The 11,552-nt window shown below is 37.3% G+C and overlaps 1 protein-coding gene and 1 pseudogene across 1 annotated transcript; both read left to right on the forward strand.

Moving 5' to 3' along the window:
* The first annotated feature begins 1,450 nt into the window (after positions 1-1,450).
* LOC105979123 lies at positions 1,451-3,480 on the forward strand (annotated as a pseudogene).
* Positions 3,481-10,136: 6,656 nt separating this feature from the next.
* LOC101657845 (olfactory receptor 5W2-like) lies at positions 10,137-11,072 on the forward strand. Its single transcript, XM_004708495.3, has one exon. The coding sequence runs from the start codon at positions 10,140-10,142 to the stop codon at positions 11,070-11,072; it is 933 nt and encodes a 310-aa protein (XP_004708552.1). The 5' UTR covers positions 10,137-10,139.
* The last annotated feature ends 480 nt before the right edge of the window (positions 11,073-11,552 follow it).

Here is an 11,552-nt window from a genome sequence, read left to right on the forward strand (position 1 = left end):
TGATTAACACCCAAGCCAGTGGGAAAGCACCTTTCTCAGTCAGAAATCCACAGGTAATCACCTCTACATCAACCTTTCTCATAGTCTCTTCATTAATATAAAATATCATTTGTTTAAATAAACCTTAAAAATTTTATGACAGATAAGATGCCTGTATTGTGGCTGATTACGCAATAGTTTGAATTAAATTACATTTTATTTTCTATCCTAACATCATGTTCTCATATCTTTGGGGGAAAACAAATTAGTGAATCAAAGAATTTTGATTGAAACTATTTAAAGTTAAAGTCCCAGGACCAAAGTCTTCTTAGTGCTATCTTTATACATAATTTTTATGTCCAGCTTTCAAGGTTAGTATCAATTTTCCTGTACTTCAAGATCATGTTTAATTTTTTTGTACTCCCCAAAATATTCTGAGACCCCAGAAACAAAATATAATCCTCAGCACAGGCACTATGAATCATATAAATGTAAACAAGTAATATCAGCTAACTATTGTTCAGCGAGGGGATCATACATAATGATTTTATTTCATTTGAAGTCAACTCACAGCTTTTAAAAAAATCAATTTTTCTCAATTCATCAACTAATATTCATTAAGTGTTCACTGGAAACCAAGCATTGTGATGGATGCAAAAATATATATTTAGCTAGCTTGGCTAATCTCTTGTCAAGATTTATAGATTTATTCGGAGTTCCTTTTAAATATGATCAGAAATATATTTAGTAACATTAGTTTTATTCTACTATCATAACTTTTGCTTCATGTTAAAAAATGAGCTAGGTTATGTTTAATTTACTTACTCTCTTCAAGTGATAATGAGACAGTCTATGCTAGTGTCTAAGTTAGTGGGAGCCATGGTGATGCCGTAGTTCTGCATTGGGCTTCTAATCTCAAGGTTGGGAGTGTGAAACCACCAACTGATCCTTTGGAGAAAGATGAGGCATCCAAGTCCTAGAGAGTTACAGTTTGCAAACCCCTCAAGAGTACTTCTAACCTGTCCTACAGGGTTCCTATGAGTTGACAGGGAATTGATGACAGTGAGTTTGTTTTGGTTTAGTATCTAAATTCAGTATCATGAACTGCCAAAAGAACAAACAAATCCATCTTGGCAAAAGTACAGACAGAACACTCCCTAGAGGCGAGGATGGCAAGACATTTCTCACATAATTTGGACATGTTATCAGGAAAGCTGAGTCCCTAGAAAAGGACATGATGCTTGGGGAAATAAAGGAGATGTGAAAAAGGGGAAGACCTTCAACGAGATGGATTGATATAGTGTCTCCAATAATGTGCTCAAGCATAAGAACAACTATGGGGATGGCATCGGGCTTGGTCGTGTTTTGTTCTGTTGGACACAGATGCATAGTGTCACTATGAGGAGGAACCATCTGTATGGCACTTAAGACAACAACAACAACTTCTTGACAAGGGAGCCCTGGTGGCGTAATGGGTTACACATTAGGGCAAGCAACCACCAGGTCTGCCCTAAGAAACAATCAGCTGTTCAGAGGTAGAAAGCTGAGGCTTTGTCTTATCTGACAGGATAGACCTGCCCCTGTGAGCTTTTAAGACTGTAACTCATCACATGTATTTTTTACATATTATCAGGAGAGATCAGTGCCTGGGGAAAAACATGCTAGGTAAACTGGAGGGGCAGACAAAAGGGGAAGGTCCTCAACAGGATGGATTGGCACAGTGGCTGCAACAATGGGCTCAGATATAAGAACAACTGTGAGGATGGCAAAGGTCCAGGCAGTGTTTCGTTCTGCTGTGCATAGGGCTGATACGGGGAAGACCCACTCAATGGCACCTACCAACAGCAAATCTTAAGGGAGTACAAAGCCTCAGCTCTCTCCTGAGGACCATCTGTGGTGTCAAACTGCTTACCTGATGGTGAGCAGGCCAACTCATAATCACTATGCCATCAGAGCTCCTGTGAGTCAGCATCGACTCAGTTGCAGTGAATTTACTTTGTTTGTTTTAATGGTAAAAAGTTAGTTTGGGGAACCCCCTGGGAGCAGTTCTAGTGTCTCCTACAGGTTTGCCATGAGTCAAAATGGACTCAATAATAGGAAGTTTGGTGTTTGGGTTTGAAATTCTTGACCGGAAAAAAATAATGTTGTCACAATTTTCCTCATTGCAAGTTCCATTAAAGAGATCAGTTTATGTTTCATATATATTAATGTTTCCACTTTCCTTTATACCATCTTCAATCCATTCACTTATCCATTTAATCCTCTTAGGCCAGCTATGGAGTTAGACTTGGATTCAACATGGTAAATAAACTCAGATATCTACATACATAGAGCCAAGTATGCAATGAAAGAAAAAGTCATCATTCAAACAAATAAAATAAAACTAGCAAACATGAAATTTAATAATGACTGAATTCTGAAATATATCTCTCAAATTTTATATTTCAAGAGGATTTTGAACATTGATTTTCTTACTGAATTGTTTGTTAGTTTGTTTGTTGAAACTATTAAAATAACCTTGTAATCGTATCTAATTGTATCCCATTTTCATTAGTATAATATTTTAGGAAATTAGGATTCTCATAAAAGAAGGAAAAATCATATAATATAGAACTGATAGAATGAAACTACACCTTGGTGACTGAGTTTATACTATTAGATTTTTGAACTCACCCTGAATTACAGATTGTTCTGTTCCTTGTGTTTCTGTTGTTGTATGGTATGATTCTCATGGGGAACATTAGGTTGATGATGCTAATCATGATAGATCCCCATCTACAACTCCCTATGTACTTTTTTCTTAGCAACCTGTTCGTTGTCAACTTTTGCTATTCCTCAGTCATTGTTCCCAAAATGCTGACCAATTTCCTCTCAGAGAACAAATCGATTTCGTATCATGGCTGTGCCCTGCAGTTCTATTTTTTCTGTACTTTTGCAGACACTGAATCCTTTATCTTGGCTGCCATGGCCTATGATCGCTATGTGGCCATCTGTAACCCTTTGCTGTATACAGTGGTGATGTCCTGGGGCATCTGCGTATAGTTGATTGTCTTATCCTATGTTGGTGGCAACATGAGCTCCTTGATCCACACATCCTTTGCTTTCATTCTGAAATATTGTGACAAAAATGTGATTAATCACTTTTTCTGTGACCGCCCTCCACTGCTTAAACTCGCATGCCCAGACACCTCAGTCAATGAGTGGCTTGTCTCCACGTACGGCAGCTCCGTGGAAATCATCTGTTTCATCATCATCCTCATCTCCTATTTCATTCTTCTCTCCGTCTTAAGGATTCGCTCTTCCAGTGGGCGGAAAAAAACCTTCTCCACCTGCGCCTCTCACCTGACTTCAGTGGCCATCTATCAGGGGACACTGCTCTTTATTTACTTACGTTCCAGCTCCCTGTATTCTTCCAACACTGACAAAATCATCTCAGTGTTTTACACCATTTTTATCTCAGTGCTGAAACCACTGATTTACAGTGAGATTTTTACTACTTAGGCAACAGCTTGACAGTACTTCCTAAATCTGAGTGACACGTCCTATTGCAAGAAAGGTTTTTCTAATAGCAAAGTGTGGATATATCCACCAAAAGACAAGTTTGAGATGGTTCTCAGACACTGGTAATTGGTAAAACAATGCAACTGCTATCAATACTAAAATTGCTAAATAATCCATCATATATTTGGTCTATAGATACAATGCAATAATGAAAATAAATACCCAGCAAGTGCATGGAACACAAAAAAATTGTTCTTGAGGAAATCAGTACATATTTTAAATATCTCCTCTGAATTGATATTTTTTAAAAGAAAGAAACAATCATAATGAAAGTTAGGAAAATAATTACCCATTGTGGTAGTGGGTCTGAGATTTAGGAGGGAGTACATAAAAGGGGCTGGGGAATGCTCTTCCTGTAGTGGCCTGTGGTGATCTGTCAAAATGGTTCACTACTCTCTTGACCCAGAAAACCCACAACCCCATGCAAATAAAGAGCTTTGAATCCTTGGATCCATCTAAACAACATCCCTGACACTTCCCAGATCGTCCAGGGTCACATATTGAAGAAAGCCACCAAGTAATTGAAAGATGTCATTTTGTAGAGGCAGTGTGTGCCCTTCCAACTTTACAATTGTGGACTGGTTAAGTGTGCCCAGGCCAAACAGTTGGGTTGGACCCAGGATCGGTGACCCAAAAAAGAGTACTGAATTTTTTGCTGCACAAGCTTAAAATGCAGAGTCAGGGTTTAGATGTGGAGTCTCTGTTCATTGAGCACATCCAGGTGAGCGAGGCAGTTACAGAGCCATGGTCAGCCCATATGTGAGCTCCCCCTGCCACACTACAACATTGCAATGATCATTCGTAAAAAGGAGCAAATTGCTCCTAAACCTGAAGAGGAGGTTGCAGTGAAGAAAAAGACATCCCAGAAGACACTGAATAAGTGAAAACTTATGGCTTCGCAGTAAATGAAGCTTAAAATTAAAGTTAAAGGAAGGGGTGGGGGTGGCAGAGGAGTGTCTGTGAATTCTGTTAGTATTCTGTTTCTTTGTCTGCATGCAGCTTTCAAAGGTTCTTTTGTTTTGTGAAGATCCATGGAACTATACATATACTATTGGACATTCTCTTCAAGTATATCATACACCAAACACCTTCATGTAAACAGTCTATTCACAATATGCTTGTAAGAATGTTCATAAGATTATCAGAATAAATTTATATTTTCAGCCATGCTTTACAGACATACTCTTGCAAAAATCAAAGCTGCAACACTTTCAGTAAATAATCATTTTTCATTAATAATATCGATATTTTACAAGGAGACTTAAGGTATAATGATACCTGAATTTATTCCATAATAACCTATATCTAAAATCAGGAGAGTTATTTTTTAAAGGAAGATGGTTTATAAGCAGATGAGTTCCTATATAGCATTATGTTGGTTCTACCAGTAACATTAGGACAGCTCTTTAGATACATTTTCACCCACATAATCCTCCCATGGGATCTTATTTTCCACCTTACATCATTTTTCCCAATGATTTAAGGATTCTATATTTGATTGAATAAAATTTCCTTGAAAGTTAATTCACCTATCTGATGTCTCATAAAACATACTCCTGGAAGCCCTCATTTTCATAGACAAGGTGGAAAGGAAGTTGGACTCCATGTTCTGGCAGCACAGTCATATTGTGGTAGGAAAGCTCTGGGTCTTGCCACATGAATTGACATCCCAACAGAGAGGGAAGCAGTTGAGGGGAAAATTAGATAGGAATGAAATCAGAATAAGGCGACCAAGAATGATTCCACTCTTCTTATTGGCAGTGAAGCACCTGAGTAATACAAAGACATCAACATTTGGAGATTCTCAGGCGGGCAATTATGAGCAGTTAGTTTGTTAGTGTTTTCCCTCAACAATATCTCACTTGGGAATACATTTGCTATTTCAGTATTGGACCCATCACATAAAAATTAACATGAATTCTTCACAATCACTACTGAATATCAACTAAGCAGCACTTTGCCAAACATCAAGTATAATTTATTTTAAGGAATAATTTATTTTAATGAGTGTAACCTAATTTGAGAACATGCTTTGTAGATACAGTTAGGAAAGGCTGCTATGGTCTACTGTCAGTGAGACTTCAGAAGAAAGAGAAAATTACTTCACTATTTGAATAGATACAGTTGTTTAAACCTCTTAAATCTTAATCTCCATGCATGCAAACTTTGCAATGATTTCCTGAACACATTTAGAATTAACATACTTTGTGCATAATTATAAACATTAACATAAATTTTACATAAAATTACATAACATAAAATTAATTTACAGTAGATATTTAATAAATATGGAACCATGTACCTATCAGCATCATATAATGTTTAAAAATTGTAAAATATTATTCAGAATATGCCACTGCCCTGAGCTTTCCACAGAGTTGCCATCTCACATGCCTTCAGTTGATACCATTTTACCTTATGTACACTGATGTCCCTAAAGGTGTGCAAAATGGAAGCCCTGAGGATTGCACACTTTATTGACCACATCCTTTGTTGACCACTTTTCCTTATTTTCTATTATCTCCCTGAAATTGTGAGATACAGCAGCCCATATCACATGGAAGTTAATAATGTTCAAGTGATCACCTAAGATAGCTAAAGCAGGTTATTGTAAAATCCTACAGCAATGTTTTTTCTTTATTTATTCACTCCCCTTTTAGAAGCATGATTGGAATCCTGCCTTGGTTTCAACATGAGGGTTAGATGACCTCCAAGTTCTCTCAGATCTCAATGAATCTGTAGAGTACTATTTTTGCCAACATGGCCTTGAGAAAAAATAAAACAAAACACCTCTGATGTTCCAAGACAGTAGGAGTAAACAATATTTTTAAAGACAGGGATTGTTATTGCATTGCAGTCAGGAACCAACTGAAAGTGCTGAGACTTCAAATGGGCATTTTTCAACTCTGGTCCTCACTTTACATATCTATATATGGAGGTTATTAGAGTTAGTTCAGGATTCAAAAAATAATGTGCTAATTACATAATATATGGTGACAATTTGATCTATGAAAAACACCTGTACATTGAGTGAGAATGCAATAAGACTATCATAATCTATCCTTGTGCCCCTAAGAATCCATTAATGAATGAAAAATCAGTGAAAACACACATGTACAAAAGAAAGAGGGGAGAGAGATTTTTATGATTCAGAAGAAAGTGATGACATGATTTAGCTACAGGTCTTAATAAAGAAGTCTAATCCACCAATCCAAGTGGACAGAGAAGAGTTCAGGAGAGTGATATCATTATGTGGCTTGGAGAATTAAAATACTACAAAAATTAAGTATCTGGTGTCTCACAATTTTCAGATTGCCACAATGGATGCAACCACAGACCATAACATATAGCAACTTAGCAACAATTGTGGTGATGGTGTGGCACTGAACAATATTGCTTTATTTGTACATAGGGTCACTGCAAGGTAGAATCAGCTGGATGGCACCTAACATCACCAACCATAAATAATCACACACGAGTTATGTTGATGGGTTATTTAACATTTTTCTTTGCAAAACATATAAATAAGATGGGAATGAAGGGGCCAGGCAGGCAGGGAGGAGATCCAAAGCCCATCTGTAGACAATTAGACATCCCCTCACTGGAGGGTCACAAGGAAGGGTTGAGCCATCCAGGGTGCAGTATAACACTGACAAAACACTCAACAGTCCTCTAGTTCTTTAATGTGCCCTCCCTCCAAGATGATCATGACCCCCTGACCCAGACCTTCATTGCTGAGGCTGACTTGGCCACTGCCACTTCTGAGTGCCTCATTTACCACCAGCAGAAACCAATATTAAGTTCAAGATATGGGACCAATCCTCGGTGAGTTCAACCAGCAACTTGGTGGCAGGTTGATTACATAGGACCACTTCCATCATGGAGGGGGCAGCGCTTTGTTCTTACTGGAATAGACACCTACTCTGGATATGGATTTGCCCTCCCTACACGCAATGCTTCTGACAAAACTACCATTCGTGGACTTACAGAATGCCTCATCCACTGGCATGACATCCCACAAAGCATTGCTTCAGATCAAGCAACTAACTTCACAGCAAATGCAGTGCTGCAATGGGCCCATGCCCATGGAATCCACTGGTCGTATCATGTTCCTCATCATCCTGAAGCTGCTGGCTTGATAGAGTGATGAAATGGGCTCCTAAAGACACAAGTATGGCACCAACTAGGTGGCAATAACTTTTGGGGCTGGGGAAATGTTCTCCAGGAAGCTGTGTATGCTCTAAACCAGCGGCCAATACTTGAAAGAAATGAATCAAGAAAGACGGAACTCCATATAGTTGATATTATACAGTCATAAAATCATTGGATCAGAGGTTCTATTTCTGAATAGGGAATTTAAGATGAATGCTTAGGAAATCAAACAAATAGAATTAACAATGAAAGGGAGGTGATTTTCAAGTAGAGAGCTTATCTGAATTTCTGGAGGAGGTTATAGATTTAAAGTAGCCAGAAAGCATAGCATTAAACTCAGTTCTCTTACTTTTTGGCCAAGAATCTCTTTGAATGAATGAACACATTAGGCTAAAGGGGTTGCAGCATTCACAAGGGGAAGATACAGAATCAGACATCTAATTAAACAAATGGCTGTATAACAAAGAAAATTGAAGGCAGAGACTTTAGAGATTTAATCCCAAATGTCTGCAAGTAAGAATAAATGAGATTGGCCTAGAGTTCTCCTACCAGAATCAGAACAGGAAGACATGCTCATCCCAGGTAAGATTTTCAAATGCCAAAACGAACAGAAATAGGGAAAAATATGTGGAATAACATATTGAGGGAATTATTAATGAATCATTTTTAAACTACTAGTTCAGTTAAGTGAATAGAAATCTAACAGCAAAGCCATAATATTTTATGGTTGATATTAACTGACCTTATTTGTATAAGTAGATATCTCATTCACTTGTTTTTTAACAAAATTTGATAAACAATCCATTATTAATTAGTATTTTTCAAGTGTTAGAATTACATATGAATTAAAAACATTGTGTGTGTGAATTTAAAATTTGTACTAGTGTTATTTCAACTATAATTGAAACGCCACATTGAAAGTACCAATATGAAAAAATGGAAGTTTGTGAGGGTCACATTCTATGCTATTTAAGTACAGAGGGAAGGGGGTGCTGGGAAATCAGATCACAGCCCAAAATACAATTTTTATTTACTAACAGAGGTTCATGCATACAGAGATATACACACACAAGAAAACAATAATTCTGCTGTATTTATTGTACTTTACTTGCATTTTTATGCTAAATCCATTTTGCTAATCCACAGAAATGAAAATGTTATTGGTAAATACCTTCAAGTCAGTTCCAACCCATAGTGAATTTATGGACCACACCAAGAAATATTGCCCAGGCTGCTCCATCCTCACAATTGTTCTTCTGCTGGACCAGATTGTTGCAGCCAATGTGTCATTCCATTTTGTTAAGAGCCTTCTTCTTTTCTCCTACCCCTCGACTTTACAAACTATCATGTCCTTTTCCAGGGACTGGGTTCTCCTGATAACATGTCCAAAGTATATAGGATATGTTTCACCATCCTTGCCTCTAAGGAACACTATGGCAATATTTTATACAAGACAGATTTGATTCTTTCAGTGGAATCATGGCACTTTCAATATTCTTTGCCAAACTGAGAGGGGAGTGATGGAGAGATTCAAATAGATGTGCTAATTTGATTTTTCCCAATGGTTTCATTTTGATTTAGTTTCTCAATAGACTTATAATTTCAATAATTGGCTTAAATATGCTTAACAATAAAGAAATGAAATGTGATAAAGAGATTGAATAAGACATTCATGAATGTTTCCTATCAGTTTAACCTAAGTCATCATACCTTAAACAATAGCATAACAAAATATTATTCTTTTACTGTTACAATCAGTAACTTTCCATGTTGAATCTTTAAAGTTTATTTTGTTTTACTGGAAATATATGATAAATGCAATTTTTTGGTCCAATTGCCCCTGCCATCAAGTTGATTCTGACTCAGAATAAGCTAATAGAACAAAGCAGACCTCCTTCCTAGGGTTTCCAAGACGAGACCTTCATGAGAACAGACAGTGGTTTCTTTCTTTCCCTTTCAGAGAAGCTGATGGGTATGAGTAGCTGACCAACACTTGACCACTTAGCTACTAGAACTCCTTTTGTCCAGTAGGGTAGTTTTAAACCCCACTTTTTGCCTGTATATTCTTGGCCTTCTGTCTCTAAATTTTACAATTTTTTTTAACCTAGAATGAACTTTAGGTTGATCAAATTGTGCTGTCTGAGACAAGACTATAGATATCAATACAAGTGACATATCTCAAGAATAGCATATCAATTTAGAATCAATGTTTCTCATCTTCCTGTTAAACTTGTTTTATTTTTCAAAAAAATATAACATGCTGCCTTAAGAGTTACATTTATTTAGGCTAGTTTCTGAGCACAAAGAACAGAATCCATAGACAGATAGTGTTAGGACATACAGATCATATTTTGTAGAATAGCAGCAGAATAAAATTTTGATCTTTTATGTTCTTGATTGATTTTTAATTGTTTTCCCCTCTGCAGCTTAGAACACATCAAAAAAGAATGGATGGAGAGAATTGCTCCTCCTTAACAGAATTCCAGCTCTTGGGAATTACTAATAACCCCAAGGTCAAGGTGGCCATATTCACCGTGTTTCTGGGTGTGTATCTGATCATTCTTGTGGCAAATCTTGGAATGATCACTTTGATTAGAATGGATGCCCAGCTTCAGACACCAATGTACTTTTTCCTCAGCCACCTCTCTTTCTGTGACCTCTGCTACTCCTCAGCAATTGGACCCAAGATGCTGGTGGACCTCTTTGCCAAAAACAAAACAATCCCCTTCATGGGCTGTGCTCTGCAATTCTACACCTTCTGCATGTTTGCAGATTTTGAGTTTCTCCTGCTGGCAGTGATGGCCTTTGATCGGTACCAGGCCATCAGCAACCCCTTGCTCTATACAGTCAACATGTCCAACACGTTTTGCTCCATGCTCATGGCAGGGGTTTACCTGGTTGGGATAGTTGATGCTTTGATACATACAACTTTAACTTTCCGCTTATGTTACTGTGGGTCAAATGAAATCAATCACTTCTTCTGTGATTTGCCTCCACTTTTACTCCTTTCCTGTTCAGATATACAAGTCAATGAGCTGGCAGTATTCACTATATTTGGTTTCATTGAGCTGAGTACCATTTCAGGAGTCCTTGTGTCTTATTGCTATATCATCCTATCTGTATTAAAGATTCGCTCTATTGAGGGAAGGTTCAAAGCATTCTCCACCTGCACCTCCCACTTAACTGTTGTTGCAATTTTCCAAGGAACTGTGCTCTTTATGTATTTCAGGCCAAGTTCATCCTACTCTCTAGATCAGGACAAAGTGACCTCATTATTTTATGGCCTTGTCATTCCTATGTTAAACCCTCTGATTTATAGTCTGCGCAATAAAGATGTGAAAGCAGCCCTGGAAAGACTGAAAAATAAAGTGACGATTTAAGTAATTGCATACATATGTAAACAGTCATTTCCTTCAAGTCATATGAAACCAAAACTATGTCCAATGGGTTGAAATTGAGTTAGAATCACTGAAACCCTATATAGAGTTTCAGATACTGTATTTCTTCATAGGTGCCCATAACATCCACTTTTAGACACAGAGGCTGGTGGGTTTGAACCACCAAATTTGTACTGAACACTCCAGAGTTTCTCCAATTGTGTCATCAAAATTCCTTTAAGGTGACATGGCACCATACAACGGATCCCAAACATTTCAATTACCTGAGCTTTCCTACAAATCCTCAATTATAACAATGTTAAAAACTCCAGGTTTGATTTAATTTTAAAAGTGTGTTTTCAACTTCAATATGATCATTTTAATAATGGAAAATATTTTGGTTTTAATGTGCCAAAATTTTATTTGTTCATTATTTTTTTCATGCATGAGCTGAATTATTCTAGGAGCTATTGAACATATATT

Source organism: Echinops telfairi, unplaced genomic scaffold, assembly GCF_000313985.2.
Source record: "Echinops telfairi isolate 266 unplaced genomic scaffold, ASM31398v2 ScPeMD7_60;HRSCAF=208, whole genome shotgun sequence".
NCBI lineage: Eukaryota > Metazoa > Chordata > Mammalia > Afrosoricida > Tenrecidae > Echinops > Echinops telfairi.